Source organism: Procambarus clarkii, chromosome 17 (genome assembly GCF_040958095.1).
Source record: "Procambarus clarkii isolate CNS0578487 chromosome 17, FALCON_Pclarkii_2.0, whole genome shotgun sequence".
Lineage (NCBI taxonomy): Eukaryota > Metazoa > Arthropoda > Malacostraca > Decapoda > Cambaridae > Procambarus > Procambarus clarkii.
The window spans coordinates 47908986-47926588 of NC_091166.1; the positions used below are offsets into that span (position 1 = coordinate 47908986).

General features: G+C 43.0%; 1 protein-coding gene and 1 long non-coding RNA gene across 6 annotated transcripts in view; one reads left to right on the plus strand and one right to left on the minus strand.

Moving 5' to 3' along the window:
- The window catches only part of LOC123772474 (myosin-11), a 42037-nt gene that overhangs the window by 12007 nt on the left and 12427 nt on the right, over positions 1 to 17603 (minus strand). Inside the window, exons 1-8 of one of the 5 annotated variants that reach the window (XM_069325971.1) lie at positions 12998 to 13130; positions 11207 to 11332; positions 10312 to 10426; positions 9157 to 9271; positions 7308 to 7498; positions 6216 to 6305; positions 5719 to 5870; positions 5124 to 5322 (exon numbers count right to left, since the gene is read on the minus strand). In XM_069325971.1, the coding sequence (XP_069182072.1) occupies positions 5124 to 5322; positions 5719 to 5870; positions 6216 to 6305; positions 7308 to 7498; positions 9157 to 9271; positions 10312 to 10426; positions 11207 to 11313 (969 nt within the window). In that variant the 5' untranslated portion in view covers positions 11314 to 11332; positions 12998 to 13130. The other 4 variants (XM_069325973.1, XM_069325972.1, XM_069325969.1 and 1 more) reach the window with 4 other exon arrangements.
- The window catches only part of LOC123772473 (uncharacterized), a 149267-nt gene continuing 146945 nt past the window's right edge, over positions 15282 to 17603 (plus strand). The window contains exon 1 of the long non-coding RNA XR_011228935.1: positions 15282 to 15572. This is a non-coding gene — a long non-coding RNA (uncharacterized lncRNA). The remainder of the gene's footprint in view (positions 15573 to 17603) is intronic.

Below are 17603 nucleotides of genomic sequence, written 5' to 3' on the forward strand. Positions count from 1 at the left end.
ATCACCCGCGAACCGGGAAGAACAGAACCGGACCAACGCAAAACGCGCTCCGGACCCAAACGCCGTGGCACGCAAACAACAGCAGAGGGCCGCCACTGAACACAAAAACGACACACCCCCGGCCCGACTAACAAAGCACCAACAAACCCTGGACCCCTCCAGAATGCAGCAGCCCCACCCCGCGCCAGAAAAGATGGAGACTGCTGCCATCAAACAACCAAAACGCTAAAACCGAAGGAGCAAGAAAACACAGCGAACCGACCCCCAGAGGCAAAGGCCCAAAGGAAAGAGCCGACGAAAAAACACACCGGAACCGAAGGGGCACTACCAACCGAGGAGAAGACAGAGCACGCTGACCAGAGACCAGGATGGTGCAAGCGGCGCACGAACAGGCCGGAGGTGAAATGACGCACAAGACAGCTGACTAACGGTGCAGAAGCAACACCAAGACCGAAAGCAAGCTGAAGCGGCTCCGCCTGCGCCGCACGAAAAGAGGCGACAGTATGTGGCAAGACGACGGCCCCCAACCCCCACTAGAAAACCAAGCCGAGAGTAAACCAAGCCAACAAGAAGGACCCACCGAAGAAGGGACAGGAAAAGGAAGGACCGCCAAAATACCCCATACTGCCGCCAAGAAGCACGCAGGTGGGACACCTACCACGAAGCCACCCGACCACCAACCGGAGGCGAGACCACGAGGCAGAACATAAGCAGCCCCGACAAGGCCCCCCCGAGCCCAGGAAAAAGGCGGAGCCGCGAGAAGATCTCGGGCGCGACCACCGAAACCCAGGCGGCACAAGGAGATGGAACGTCTGCCGAACAGAAAAACTCCGAAGCATGCAAGCCCGCCAGGAGTTCAGAAACGACGGGTCCGACGCGAGACATCGCAAGAACCCCCCCAAAAAAATTAAAACAACAACAACAACCGGCAGGGCAAGCTAGGAAAACCAAAGAAGGCGGAAGGGTCGCCGCCAGAACAGGACCCGAACCAAGGGGCCCGAACAACTGCAACAGACCGAAACAAAGAAGCACATCACAGGACACAGGCTGACCAACGCCTAAGAACACACGCAGAACATTCCTGCTGCAGAAGAGGCAGGAAGAAAGAGCAGAAGCACAAAAAAAAAAAAAAAAACAGGAGAACAACCAGGGGTGGACAATCAGGCAGGGACAAAAACCCCACGCAATCCCCAGGCACAAAACGGCAGCAAAGCGCCACTCCACAACCGGACACAGGAACAAGGACACGCCACCGTGAAACACGGTACCAATGCTCACGTGCAGCAGCAGCAGCAACAGGCACCACTGCAACATGCAACATGTAAATAGCAACTCCCCTCTGCAAAGGCAGAGAACGGAGCAGGCAGACCCCAGACAGGGCCAACGGAGACACGACAAAACCCTGCAGGCCCAGAAACCTGCACCAGGCGACCGACGGCGGAGAAACCCCGCTCGATACCTGCTGGATGAGGTACTGGGAGCTCTTTTACACCTCAAGCCCGGCCCAAGGTCAGGCCAGACCGGCCAGAGGATGGCCCACCAGGCAGCTGCTAGGAGCAGTCCACCGGCCCACATACCCCCACAACCAGGACGGGCCGGAACTGCCATACGAAAACAGGCCAGTGCGCCCTGGAAGTCCACGGACGAACCAGCAAGAAGGCTTATGCTCGCAAGTAGGTCGTGTAACAAGCACAGACCACTGATGGTAATACAGTGTTCCCCAAAAGTGCCAATAGCACCACTGCACTCCACTGGTACTATCCCGCAAGTTCTACCAGATAGGCGGGACCCAAGAGCCAGAGCTCAAATCCTGCAAGCACAGCCAGGAGCCTCACCAGGTGAGTACAGAACCAACCCTACAACCCCCACACCTCACAACATTAAAAAAGGAGGGTCCCCTGAACGACTGTAGCATGGGTTGGACATGCACAGGAGGGGGACAGGAAGGGGTGATAAAGGGACAGTCACTGGTGTGCGAACGGTCTCAGTCGTACAAAATTATACCTAAATAAAGACAGGTATATGAACACCGCCGCATCCAGCGCCCGGCCAAAAGACGCCAGACCGCAGAAACTCACCTGGCGAATGGTGGCTCGAACTTGACACGACTCAACCGTGCCCAGAAGAACTTGGGAGCACCGCCAGGTGAAGACGCCAGAGCCGGACCCGCAGGAGAACAGGGAGAGGCGAAGGAGGCGGTCCACACCCATGACACAGAAAACCGCGGTGTCCTCCCCACAACTGGGAACCAGGACACCCCTGGCGCAAAGGGGCACATACCGCAGCCAGGGAGAAGAACGAGAGGCGAAGCACTGTAGCAAAAAAGGGCGCAAAACCCCAGCACTGAACCATCGCCCAGACCAAAACAAACTCCACGGCGCATGCGCATAACACGCTGGCCGAACCGCACACCCTCCCTGCGGGAAGGCGCCAGCCAGGACTATTGCACGAGAAAAAGAGCCAAAAGAGGAAGCAGGAACAAGAAAACCGGCCAAAGAAGCAAAGAGCCCAAAAAAAGGGAACCCAAACGGGCGACAAGTAGCCCAAACGGGCGACAAGTAGCCCAAACGGCCGACAAGTAGCCCAACCGGGCGACAAGTAGCCCAACCGGGCGACAAGTAGCCCAACAGGGCGACAAGTAGCCCAACAGGGCGACAAGTAGCCCAACAGGGCGACAAGTAGCCCAACAGGGCGACAAGTAGCCCAACAGGGCGACAAGTAGCCCAACAGGGCGACAAGTACTAGGAGCCGACAGACGTTCCAATAATGCGGGAAGTAGCGAAAAACCTTCCCGTACCCTCGAGAACACAGAAGCCAACACTAGTCCCGAAGGCACACGAAGGCGCAGGCGCACCCGAGATCAAAAGTCACGCAGAACCCCATCGAACGGGGAAACATGACAAAAACACCGTCCCAAAAAGCGGGGGAGGAAACATCCACCCACAGGACGGAACCAACCGACTCAAAGGCCAAGGAACCGAGCCCGGGGAGGGGCCGACGTCCAACAGCACGTACGGCGAGTGGGGAGGAAAAACCCCACACCGCGTAACCACAAGCCCCGCCTAGAGGGGGATAAAACCCCCCACGGGGTCTAACGGGGCCAAGGCCCCCCAAGTCAGCCCCTCCCCAGCCCCGGGAACCTACACGACAGGCCCCGGGGCCGAGCCGTTCCCCCAAAGCCCCGGCCGTACCAGAAAACCGGGGCAGCCGTGAAAACACTAAGGAAGGGAGCCCACTGGCAGACTCATACAACACGGCTGGAGGAACAGGCCCAAATGCCCCCGTCACTACCCCGGAAGGGGAATTCCCCGAGACTGCCCGAGTCTCAACACCACCAAACACCCCGCCCTGAACCTACAGACGGTAAGGAACCGGATGCAGGCAGGAAGGGTGAACCAGGGGAAAAACGAAATACAACGGGGCAGCCCCGGGGCTCCCGGGGAGGAAACCACGAGAACGTTGCCACCACCAAGGCTCAAGTGCAACGCCCCTGCTGCCCGCACCCGCTTTGTTAGCACAACTGGGTAACCGAGCCACAACGAGCAACCAAACTCGCAGGACACCGGGTCGAAGGTGTCACCGACCCCACAGGCAGCAGACGGAGGCAAAACAGAGAGTCACCCAGAGACAAAAGGTGAGAGCAACCCTCAAACTCGCTGGAAGCGAGGGGGGGGCTCTGGGGTCACATCCATCGGACCCGCGCGCCCCCAGGGGTTTCCCAGGGTCCCGAGCGTTTACTTTAAGAGGACTCGCGCTCAGGTAATCCCAGGCAGGGTACTGCTAACCGGCACCCAAGCTACCAAACAACTTTCTAAGAGCTGAACCCCCGGGACGTGTACACTCACGGGGACCTAGCAGGGGGTACCACCAGAAATACTCAGAACACAAGGGACACAAGGGGCAAGAACGAAGGCAGACCCCCCCACCAGGTATATAAACAAAAGAAAAAGAAAACCCCGCAAGAGGACAGCGTACCCAAGCGGAACAGAGCCGGCCGCTATGATTGGTAAAGACAAGCTGCACAGTACCCCGCGCCCCACCAGTGCAAACACTGCCCCTTACTCTAAGGCGAACAAGGGAGACAGAACACCCGAGCACACAAAGAGCGGCCGAAAACCAAGCGGTAAACGGCCAAGCAGGGGCAGGACCCAAGGAACTTGTGGAAGGTGGCCCCAAGCCCCAAGGGCAGTACTTACAGGGCACCTAGGGAAGGGAACCCTAGGCGCATGCAGCCCGAGTACTGAAGAATCACACCCGGCTCACGCACCACCTAGAAAACAGACACCACACTCTAGGTACAGTGCTGAAACAACCACTGGAGCCGGAGCACATAACCATTGCCTATAGCATCAGCCGAAGAACTGATGGGTGGATAGCCGGCGTGGGAGGTCTGGGGCTCCCCCTTCCCCCTCCCGGGGAGGGGGGAGCTGCGCAGACAGCGGCGCGGTGACGTATGACGTCATACTAGTTTCCGTGTTTTCTGTTGAAGAGTTCTATTCACTAGTTCGGCTTAGGTAGCAATTTTCACCAGAATAGGGGTTTGTTTTGGAATGCTTACCTTTCTGGATGCTTGACCCGGTCGATGGCAGACATAGAATGCTTCCAACCACACGGGGGTTTCTATAGGCCATTGCTCCCCTTGCCTCTCTGAGGGGGCCAGGTTCTGGCTCGTGGTCCCCGGTAGGCCCTAGAACTCCATACACATGACTGATGCCAAAGTCTGACATTAGCATATCAGCCGGTAAAGCTCCGGGGAGCCGACGGGGCTCCCCCCAGAAAAGTTTTCTTTTTACCAACCCATAGTCTTGTGGTACGTCACAATCTACAAAACAAAGAAATAGACAAGGTAGATGGAGAAATCTTTTGCAAGTGAGGGATGAGAGGACATTGTTGATGTTAGATACAAAAATCAGAGTTAAGAAAATATTTGTGCACTGTAGAGGTGAAAAGAAGTAGAATGTGCTTAGAATAGTGCATGCTATCTCCATCCATTATCAAGAACAAGCACAACAGTAAACTAGCCCAAGAACCAGATTTTGTTACCTGTATACACTGAAAAATACAGAGTAAAATACCCAGTCACAAGAGGGAATACTGTATACTGTTGTGGAGGAGGGCCTTACCTTGGCAACAGCAGATATATTGTTATTTAGTGCATTAAGTGCACCAGTTAAGGTTTGGGCTGCCTGATGAGCTATGTGGGCCTCCAAATACAATTTAACATGAGCTGCACTCATGTGCCCAAGTAACTCACGAACAGATTCTATTACTCCTCCTGGGTTCATCTCATCAACAAATGATCCATCACTCTCGCACTTTAGCCTAGAAAACAAAAAGTTTATAAATTAGGCTGTTAACTAAAAACTCAACATTGCAACATCTATACACCTCCATCAGATTCTTCTAACATTCCTCCACCACATCACTTGAATGCACATTAATGATACTATGTAAAAGACACTTTGAACACTTTATGTAGGGCATACTTAAATCTGATTATCTATGTATTTACGTATGTAGGTTAGCTTAGCATTTTAAAAGCACCGAATCACCTTCTATGGTTGACTGTTCAATAAATCCCTGAAGTATATGTTTAACAAAACTCTGTCCATGGAGGACAGAAGAAAATGTATACAGTATATTTTGGTTAGCATTGTAAATGTGTGGCCATGTCTGTGGTAGAAAAAAAAAATCACTTCCTAATGCATTCCAACATACCTGAGCTCATGTGCATCTCTTGCCAAGTCTACACATTGAACTTTGGAGTGAAGATTGCGAGTATTCTCCCGAGCCTCACTTAAAATGCCATCCATCAGCATTCTAGGATTCCAGTCATCCAGGGTCACTTTAATTTGCTCACATAACCGTACCTATGGTCAAAATTATGTCATTAAAATAAAGCATCAAATGCAACAAAATGCTCGTTACTAGCAGGCCCAGATGTGGCCTGTAGCAGACCCAGTACTTACGTGCTGATGGTGGGCCAAGCATTAGGAATTGCATCAGGCCTCCAAAGACCACATTGACCTACCAAAGCCAAACATCTCGCCAATCCACTTCGATTATGTTACACCACCATTTGAAATGTTCTTTGTATGAAAAATAGTCCACAACAAAATAACACACACAAATATTTAAGGGTTTTAAATTACTCATAACAGTATAATTATTTTATAAATGATAAGAATAAAAAAAAAAATGCAAACACTTAATACCTTCTGTTGGTGAATGGAATCTGGGGTGGATAAACGGCCCCTGATTATTGAATGGTGAAGTCGTTCTAGATCCAAAAAGTTGCCTCGCAACTGTTAAGATAAAAATGCCTTGTTAGAATATAGAACCAAGTAAAAACTAACTTTTATTCATTTCTGGTTACCCAGCTTAATTAAACTCCAACCCTAAATAGTTTTCAACAAGCAAAGATTATATATAGTAACACACTTTTTATTATAATTTATTAAATTAATTAATTTAATAACTAAACTAAATGGCTGATTTAAGCAATGTGCCTTCAGCTCTGTTATTTAAGTCAATGTAGTGTATGAAAATCTGAAAATGTTAAGCACATCTCTCAGCAATGCCATTCAGTTGAGGGTCCATTCAATAGAGGGTCCCAGTAGTACAGTAGGGTTCGTTCTCGACTCACAATTGAGAATTCTGGGTTCAAATCCCAGGCGGGACAGAAATGATTGGGCACATTTCCTTTCACTAAATGCCTCTGTTCACCTAGCAATGAGTAGGTACTCAGGAGTTAGTCAGCTTGTGGTGGGGTTGCATCCTGGGCGGGGTCAGTACTTCAGCCTTAGGAGGGGGGCGACCTCAATAAAAGCCAAACGTGTATGAATACACTCTGGCTTTCTGTCCCCCGGCACAATGAATTACAGTATTATTTTTATTACTGTATATAAAAATCATGATAATCAGGCAGGAAGACATTCTCAGCATTGCCACCACAAGGAACTTTTCAAGCAATTATACATCATCATTACTATGTTTCCCACTTTCATGGAGTGGGAAATCTCATGACAGTGAAAAACAGTAAGTATGACAAAAATATTAATTATTGTTTCATCATTTTAATTTCTACTTGAAGAACATTATTGTAAAACATTCATCACTTTTAAAAGTATTTCTTAATGTATTTCTGAGATGGAACATTAAAATAGATTTCTGATATACTGTACTATATAACATTAAATACTTACCAATAAACTGATAAAAGAATGAAATAGTAAATTAACCTGAACTGCATGCTTTCCCCTTTGACCAGTAATGTATAAACAATTTTGAGCAATGCTACACTGTACCTGCATTACTAGGTCTGCTCTTGCATCTTTATTGTCCTTTTTATAATCCTTTTCTATTAAATTACAAAGCCGAGGACTCCACGACAGGCAGAGATCAACCTCCTTATCTCGCTCTTCCTGTACCACTTTCATCAGCATTATTCGGCGTTTCATTTCAACTTCTTTCTGGTGAAGCTCTTCTTTTCTCTGGTCTTTCCCCAATAAAATATTTAACAAATAATCAAATGCATACACTGTAGCCAATTACAAAAAAATTCATGCTCATATAAATGAAATAACAATTAAAAGTATAATATTAGCCAAAAGATGGGAAGTCAGCATGCCAGAGGGGATGGGAGGGGGTAAGGAATGGAACCCATAACCCAACAGGGGGCCCAAAATCCAGAAGGAAAGAACCCCAGAAATGGGGACAAATCCAGGAAACCTGGCAGCACACAAACACACACAGAGGGGGATGCCTAGGAACAAGCTCACACTGCAATGGAAGTCACAAAAGCACCCATGTTCAGAGTGTGCGCAGGTATATGTTTAAAATATGGTTTTAGATGTTTTTGCATCTTGCTTATTTGGAAAAATGCATTGAAATACAATGTGCAGGCTAAACAAAAAAATTAGCTTATGGAAATAACAAATATATGTACTGTGCCACAAAGGAAAAAAGGTTCAACATGAAAAACCTGTACATCTCCATAAAAGAAACAAATACAAAAAGAGTTAAGTTTACAAATCCCACAGACAGCACAACAAATAATAATATCAGAGATCTTTCTTGCCATAAATTGATCTGCAAGAAATTAAATCTGTTATTGCTGAACTCGTACAGAATGTTACATTTTACAACGATATGTGTGAATTAGTCAACCCATTCTCCAAAACATTATAGTATTTACAGCAACTGTTGACCAAACATGCAACAAATGGATTGTTGGACTCAAAGAAGTTCATATTTTGCACTATTGGTATACTTAGTTGACCAGACCACACGCTAGAAGGTGAAGGGACGGCGACGTTTCGGTCCGTCCTGGACCATTCTCAAGTCGATGAGACTTGAGAATGGTCCAGGACGGACCGAAACGTCGTCGTCCCTTCACCTTCTAGTGTGTGGTCTGGTCAACTCACTTTAGCCACGATATTGTGACTCATCGCCTGCACTGGTATACTTAAAATAGCATGCTAAGAAGTGGAACAGTAACTATACAATTTAACTTCTCCAAGGACTAAATAAGCAATCCTAGTCCTAATATATACCATTTTAGGCCTAAATTAGTACACATGTTCTATACTAGGCCTAGACAAATTTTTATTTGGTTGTCGCCTTCTTTCTCATGTTGCCTACAAAAGGAATAGTACAAAACCTAATTTTTTTTTTAGAGGGCAATAGTAAATTTTTTACGGTCGACTAATGCTTGCTAAACTTATCATCACTATTGGATGACAGGTTGGAATGAGTGTGTACTGTATCTGTAATATAACAAATCACAAATCCAGTACATTATAAGCAAATGAACAAAAATTAGTTTGTCAGGGACAAGTTAACAATTAGGGCTTCTAAGCAGTGATCAATAACAAACAAATTATAGAAAAGCACGAAGAAAATTTCAAACAGATACCAACAAACGGATAAAATCACAATTAAGATTAATGAAGAAATTGTAATATATTTTTGTGTACCATAGTAGTGTGAGTGATCTCAAACTTTCCAGAAAATAGTGGTCAATTTAAATAAGCTACATGTAGGTTTTTCTTGCTATATATAATTATGTAGATTTTCAAGGTTTACAACTAATGTCCATGTGACCACCAAATGGAGTCTAACAGTCTGTAAATAGCAAAGGAAGTAGAAATATACTTAGTTGCTGAATTTCGGTCGCTTCGGCTTCCACAGCTGAAATTGCATCAACAATAGCAGCTTCAAGTCTGAATCGCTCCTCTGATGCTGACATTTCCTGATCAGCTTTTATTTGCTGTTAAAAACAAATACAGTACAGTATTATAAATCAGATATCTTATAAGTATGGTCAAGTTAAATTAAAAATTGACAGTTTTAGGGAACACCATATGTAATACTCATCATCATCAATTATCCCCTGGCATCTATTCGGTTAGTTAGGGCGGAAAAGTATTATAGGGTTAGAGTGTAAAAGATAAGAGGAATACCTGGCCTCTCATTCAACTTCAACTTTCAACAGTTGCAAGGAAACTAACCCTACCACTTTAACAAAGCATTTGCATTATTATTTATGTTCTATCACATATTAGGTGTAATATGCTGTGTGAGTTATCCCCCCAAAAAAATTGCACCAGGCATTTATTCCTGCCAAATAAGAGCTATTCAAAGTAACTAGCATACACTCTTTTGAAATAGTTTAAGCATTAGCCCCAAACGTGATTACAATATTTGGCGATTTGGTGCAATAGTAACACACTTACCCTGAACTTTACAAGAGATTTGGCCTAGGATCATACCCTCGCCAGAGAGGATTGACTAGGAGCTAATCCTTAACTGTACGCCTCTGTTCACCCAGCACCGATTGTGTACCTGGTTGTTAAATGATTCGCAGGTCATATTCCAGGGAAACTAATGGGTAAGGCTTTCCATGAGCTATGGGTTTGGAAAGCTCTCAGCCTGATAACAGGAGTTAGCTATCATCTGCTCCTATACCCACCTGTGTTATATTAAAAAAATAAAAAAAAAGTATATCAGACATGGCCTTTGAGTGCCAGTACAATGAGAGAGGGAGGCTGCTGAGGGACCTAACCAGAAATACTGTAATGCAGTGCAATAAATGGTTAAAGAGTACTGCACTTACTAAAGGCATAGGGATCATCCTCATTTTCTTTTTTAATATCTATAATCTTTGACTATATTTTTCCCATTTTTGGAGGGAACTGATGCCTCCTTACCTAATGAAAGTTGGAAACTGGGTATTATAATGAAGTAATGAAAACAAAATTTCATGGTAAAACTGCTCAATCCAAATAAAAAACAAAAGGATAAATTTACCTTTCTGAAACGAGCTTGCTTTAAATTTAACTTGATTAATCTTCTTTCTTCTGGTGAGCGCACATGACGCATTAAGAAGGAAAACACTGGCTGTAAGGTCTTATCACGTGTCAATCTGAAAAGTAACACACACTGTACTATAACATATGTCTAAAGAACACACAGTAATTTTATTCAAAATGTGTCAAATTTAATGATACTGTATAATGAGCAACTGGTTTGGTATAAATATAAGAGTATGCCAGAGATGTATAATGTTCCCACACTTATAGAATATACTGTATACAGTATATAGATAGGGAGATATGGGAAGTAAATAATACTGTTCTAAAGAAGAGTCTTAATTTTGTGTATGATACAACTGTGTATTTGTTTGTTTGTGTATTTGTTTCCACGTTATAACAAGTTAAAATCTTATCACGACAACAATATCTTTCCCACCATTCCTTCCTTCAGGGTGTTGGACGTCAGCCTGCGAGCAGCCACGTCCAACACCCTGGTTGACCAATCCAGCAACCAGGAAGCCTGGTCGACAACCGGGCCGCGGGGACGCTAAGCCCCGGAAGCTCCTCAAGGTAACCTCAAGGTGGTTAAATTTTCACGTACTGTACAGTATTGTTATAATATGGACAACAAAAAAGTTACACATGTACTGACACATCTACAGAAAGATCATTATATCTTAGCAATTTCTATCCTATGTGACAATCTCTTTAATGTATTCTAGTCAAACAATACAACCTCTCAAGGCCTATGAGTTTAATGCCTGGCTTTAAGTTTATAGGGCTATGATTTTAATGCTTAGCCTATTATGATTTAATTAATTTTTATGTACAATATGTACACACAACAATTGCACAAACAGAAAATACAACACTTGTTTAATAATAATTACTTAGAGAAATGTTCAGGGGTTAGAGGCTGGTCGTTACTGAACACCCTATGATGACGTGTCAAACTGACAGCCCAGGTGTGCATGCTGCTATCCATTCTTGTCGACATTCTTAATGACCTTAACAACCTGAAAGAAAACAAACTGTACTGCACTGTACATCAAAATAGCCTTTTAACAAAAAATAGCAGTAACAAAATTTTTAATTGTAACCATTCATAAAATACATTAAGTTACTTATGCCAGCATATCTCACAATATACATTGTCACATGGTTTTAGTTTCCACTGAACAGTAAATGGTTTCCATAAAACGCATTTTTTAGTTTTTCAAATATACTGTATATTTAGTGTATCACTATTGTTCTTTCTGAAAACGAGTGAACACATCTTTCAGAAATCCCCATGGCACAATGGTAAAACATTCAATCAGCGCTTTGCAAGCAATTTGGCCTGGGTTCGTATCCTGGCCGGAGAGGATTTACTGGGCGCCAGTCCTTAACTGTAGCCTCTGTTCACTCAGCAGTGATTGGGTACCTGGTTGTTAAACAATTTGGGGAGTCATATTCCAGGAAAATTAGGATTAAGGACTTGCCCAAAATGCTATGCATGCTAGTGGCTGTCCAAGAATATAAGAAAACTTGTACTAGCATAAATAAATAAATAAATAAATAAATCTTTCAATCATGTTTACACAGTGCTCATATCTTAAGAATAACACCAATAAACTGGAAAAGGTGCAAAGACATGACAGTAAATGGCTCCTGGAACCAAAAGACAAGTGCTACGAGGAGAGGCTAGAGTACAGTATTACAAAGGACTTCCGGTGGATGTAGAATATATGAATTTTGTTAAAGCCTTTGATAAGGTACCACATGAAAGACTGGCAAGGAAATTACAAGCAAATGGAATAAATGGTAGAATACTAGAATGAATAAAACAATGGTTAAAACAAAGAAAACTAAGAATAGTGCTAAATGGGAATGAATCTTACTGGAGAAATCTGGTGAGTGGGGTACCACAGGGGGTCCATTTCGGGGCCAACCCTTTTTGTCATATCCATCAATGACGTAGATGAGAATATTATAAACCACATCATCAAATTTTCAGATGACACAAGCATTTATGGTAAATTGGGAAATGATAATGATATTGAAGCCTTACAAAGAGATCTACATGAACTCTACAAGTGGTCAGAAGACTTGCAAATTCTTTTTACTATTGACAAATGCTTTGATATTCCTAGTGAGAAACAAAGCAGAAATGTAATGCAAATCAAGGGTCCCAAGTCAAAGCCCAAGCCAAGTCAAAAGGTATATTAAATGTTTCAGGGAGATCAGCCCTGTCCTGTCATGTTTGCATTTATTAGCACTGTTGCTAAAACACTGCAAACAATTTTGGATAAGCTATATTATTTGTTTACAAGAATGTACACTGGGTCATTTATACACAAATTAATGGTTAAACTGCTGCAGTGTCGTAGAGCAGCACCTTATAACCTCTCAGCTTAACACACACACAATCTTTGAGATGAACCAGTTATTATATCTTTATAAAAAATAAATGTGTTGTTAACGTACATATTATATGTTATATTACATATTAATTATATGCTGGTGGGTGAGAAGAGTATTTTTACACATTTCAAAATTATCCCCCAAAACCCAGCAGTTATCCTGGTGTGTTCCTCAGTGCTACAGCAACACATCTGTCGCTTACACCTTTCCCACGGCTACAGGTACAGCTGTGCTCAGAGTAAGTATAGTACATGTACTGTACACACACACCTACACACCTGTGAGGGTACCGTCAGGTGTGTGTGGCCGCGGCTCCCGCTCTGCCAGTTTGAACTGTTGTTCCCTTGTTATGGCCGCGACCACTTCCCAGCGCTCCTTCTGCCCAACACCAGCCAGCGCTCATCCTTACTAACACCAATCTTCCCATAGTGAAAACGCCATATTTAAAAGATCTGGGAATGATGATATATGACGACTTGTCGTTTAGGGAGGCAAATTATCAGGAGAAAGCGCTAAGCCATTACGACTATATAGCACTTGCCTGCTTTCATACCTCACACTGCATTTCCCACTTCTAAACTTCCCTTCACCTATGCCTCTTCTTCCTCTTCCGCCCCAAAATGTGCCCATGTGATACCCCACTCACCACATTTCTCCAGTCAAATTAATTTCCGTTATGGACGACCCTTTGCTAAATGTGAGCAGGTTTGTAAGGCAGGATCTATTTTTAACAAACCCATATTGCGTTGATTTTATTAGTTTTTTTGTGTCAGTGTGTTGGTGTCAGTGTTAGTGTCAGTGAGATGGTGACTGGTTCCCTCCTTTAGGATTCTATCCACAAGTTTGAAGATGTTCGTCAAACTAATCGGACGGTAGTTTTCTGTTGAATTCTTTCTGTCTTTTTTGAAAATAGGAGTGACATTTGCATATTTCCTGTCTAGGGAAACTATCCCTTAGTCCAGAGATTGTCTGAAAAGGGGATTTCAATGGTAGGAATAATTCATCTGCCAGTCCTTTACGACTTTGGAATGAATTCCGTCCGTATCTGAGGCTTTTGAAACCACGCCAGAAACAAATACCTATTTGGTATTCCAAGAGTGCGACTTAATCAAACTTCAAATGCTCTACAAATCAAGTGACCTAGAATGTGTAATAATTCATAATATATAATATTTGTTTAGTGCTATTTTATCCTCCAATACAAGTTCCTAACTACGGGCTCGCCATAGCCCATGCTGTTTGGTGCTTTTTGTTCCGGCTAACAAGTCTTTAACAACTGCAACCAGTTCCTAACAATCATAAAGTTGTTATTGTGCCTTATTAAGATGTACAGTGACCACCACACAGCAGTTGCAACATCAGGATCTGCGGGTTGGTACAAGAATTCAACCAACTACGAACCACTTAGTTTGATGAAAGAATGTTGAATGACCTTCCCAATTATGTCAAAGGTTGTACCTATTTGATATTCCAAGAGTGCGACTTAACCAAACTAGAAATGCTCTATAATTCAAGGGACCCAGAATGTGGAATGACCTCAACAATCATGCCAAAGGCTGTGCCTCTCAACCAGTTTAAGAGTAGAACTAAGTACTACCTAATTAACTACATGTAACCTACCTTACCCCTAAATGTCAACCCGTGTCTTGCTTCAAAGTAATGCTGCTTGTTGACCAACTTGTACAATTGCTGATTTCTGCCATGTCCCCCCCCCCCCTTTTTTTTCTTGTTTTTATTCCTTTTTTCAACACAAGTTTTTTACTCCCAATTACTATTAAGTTTTAGTCTGAGTGTTTTTTTCCCATACCTTGCCCGAAACGCTATGCGTATTAGTTAGTGGCTTTAGGTATTGTATGTACTAGCTCTATTAATCCAACATTATATTTGTAACTCTGCGTCTATGTATGTATTTTTCCTGAATAAAATATTATTATATTATTATCCTCTGCTCTGTTGAATCTAAGTTGAAATCTTAATGGGTTTGTAACTGTGCACTGTGTTAGATAATGTTCCAGTGGAATGTCTGGCATTTCTCCACAGTGCTGACATTTCCTCTCATCTAACGGAACCTGTAAGCCTATTTCCCATGCACATGGGTATCCAAGCCTGATGCGATGTAAGTGCACTTCTGTTGTTCAACTGTTCCCTTTCATCAAACTAAGTGGTGGTTCGTATTTGGTTGAAGTCTTGTACCAACCCGCAGATCCTGATGTTGCAACTGCTGTATTGTGGTCACTGTACATCTTAATAAGGCACAATAACAACTTTATGATTGATAGGAACTGGTTGTTATTGTTAAAGATTCGCTACCCCGGTACAAAAAGCACCAAGCAGCACGGGCTATGGCGAGCCCGTAGTTAGAAACTGGTGTATTGGCTAAAATAGCACTAAATAAATATTATACATTATGAATGATTACACTTTATATTTACAATTATATCATAAAATACAATTATATTTACATGTAAATGAACTAATAATTAGTTTTTAGAGTAATATGAAGATTATTAATAATATGTATAGGAGAGTGCTGCCCCCTGAGATGTAAACAAGGAAGCTTCTATGAAAACAGATTTTTGACATCCATCCCGCGCTGGGTGGCCGAAGGTGGCCTGCTCTCCTCTTGTTAAACCCGTGTGATCCCTCTACCAGTCTTCAATATACATAATAAAGTCTAGTTCATAGCCAGATTAGTAGTAAGACACTACCTGTGGAAATAAGTGTTTACGGATTTTTTTAAAATAATATGTGCTCTATGTTGCAAGTGTGACTTTGTAAGAAAGATATTGTATAGGTATATATAATCAGTGTTGTCAAGTGTTCAACTCCTATTACTCTTCATTGGATGAATTGGTAAGTAAAGTATATTATTGTTTTGACTGTCTAGGACTCTTAGGCTAATGGGGACATCCTGGGGCTTGCCCGGCACTGCATCTCTGGCAAGTCCATGGACGCCCTCCAGAATTTTTTTTTACAATAATTGAAACGAGAATCGGCTATTGATATATTGTAATTGCTGGGAATAGGGCTTGTCTTCATTTACATAATCTCCCTAACAAATGTACTACTGCCACAGGATGTTAACGTCTCATTCCAAGTGTTGTAATAACATAGATGCTGAAAAAGTTCAGTTCACTTCAAATACAACTTGGGCTTTGACAATCAGAGCTGTGTATTTTTTATGTTCATGTTTAGCTTATTGCTAAAATAAAGCCCCTAATATCGTCCTACACATTTGAAAAGTTTAATGCCACCACTTCCAAAGCTGCAGTCATAGGACTAAATGCTTCAGCCCCCAAGGTGCTATTTAAATTCAAAAACTTTTCTTTTTTGTAATGGAGAGTAAAATTTATGGTGGCAAGTCAGTTGATAGTGCTTCACTATACTTAGCCAAATCTAATCCAACTAAACTTACCTAATCTAACCTAACTTACATAACCTAATCTAGCAGAACCTAATAGTGCATGCAGCCAAGAGACTTTCATTTGGTAGCTATATGGCAGGATAGTCCTGATGGATTCTGTAGTACAGTGATCTATGTCATTGGCTCATAATTGAGGACCTCAGGTTTGATACCTGCTTGATGGGGATCTGGGAGTTCTTCTACTCCCTAAACCCGGCCCTCAATACTCAATGATACTCAACGATGATGATACTCAATGATACTCAATGATACTCAAGTGGGACAGAAATGGTTTGCTATGGTTTCTTTTATCTAATACCTTTAATCAAGCAGTAAATAGGTGCCCACCCGGGAGCTAGGCAACTGTTGTGGGTTGCATCCTGTGGAAGGTCAGTAGTTGACCTTGGGGGGACCTTGATGAGTCTAAGTAAGGGCTTCCTGTCCCTGATAGTGTGAATTATCTCATTTTCAATGTACACTCCATAATCTTGTGCCTGAAAACTTAAGGTTGATACCATCATTGATTAGTGAAGAAATCACTATTCTACAAGCTTCAGCTGAACTATTTTGGTAAATTGATGAAGCATTATCCTGTCTTGATTTATGATAATATAATTTAACTTAACAAAACCTAATAATATTTATTTTTGAATATACTGTACATTAGTTATATTTTTGTTCATATATACAGTATGTGGTACAGCACTGCAATATTTGTATATGATGTGAGAATGTATCTGTACCAAACTTATCACTTTATTCACTTTAATTAATTTATAATTATGTTTTGTATGTAGGGCTTGCACACCATTTTTTTTTTAACCAGTTGTTCCTTTTTGTAAAAATAAGCACAGTGTTGTATGGGGGTGAGTGTAGATGAGTGATGTGTTGTGAATAAAAGTTCTGCTGAGCTGTGGATGACTGAGGGCACTTTCCTACTCTCACTGCTTGGTGTCCTTTTGCCACTTCCAAGGTCAGTGTGTGTTCTGTTTTGCCTGAGGTGGAATCTATGTCGTCTTTTCCTGTTCAGACTTTTTAGGGGGTTTGGTTCTATGGCTCTCTCCTTAGGTGCTTGGGTTATAATTAATAATAATAATAATACAGTGGTACCTTGGTTTATGAACGCCCCTGTTTACGAACTTTTCGGGTTACGAGCTCGATTTGTTCGGAAAATTTGAATCGGGTTACGAACTTTACCTCGGGATACGAGTTTGTTGATACGTGTATGGCCGACCTAGTGCATGGTGGCACAGTGATCGCGCCTCAGTTTACCAGTGCCTTGCGCCCAGTGACTATCCTGCCTGAATTCTTTGCAAGGACTTACATTTTTAGGGGGGATTTTTGGCTATTTGAGCATAAAAGTTGTTATTATATATCTCGCCATAGGTCCCAAGAAAGCCAGTGGTAAGGTTCAAGGCAAGAAATCACCTGTGAGAATGACCATAGAGGAAAAAAAAATATCATTCGTAAACATGAAAATG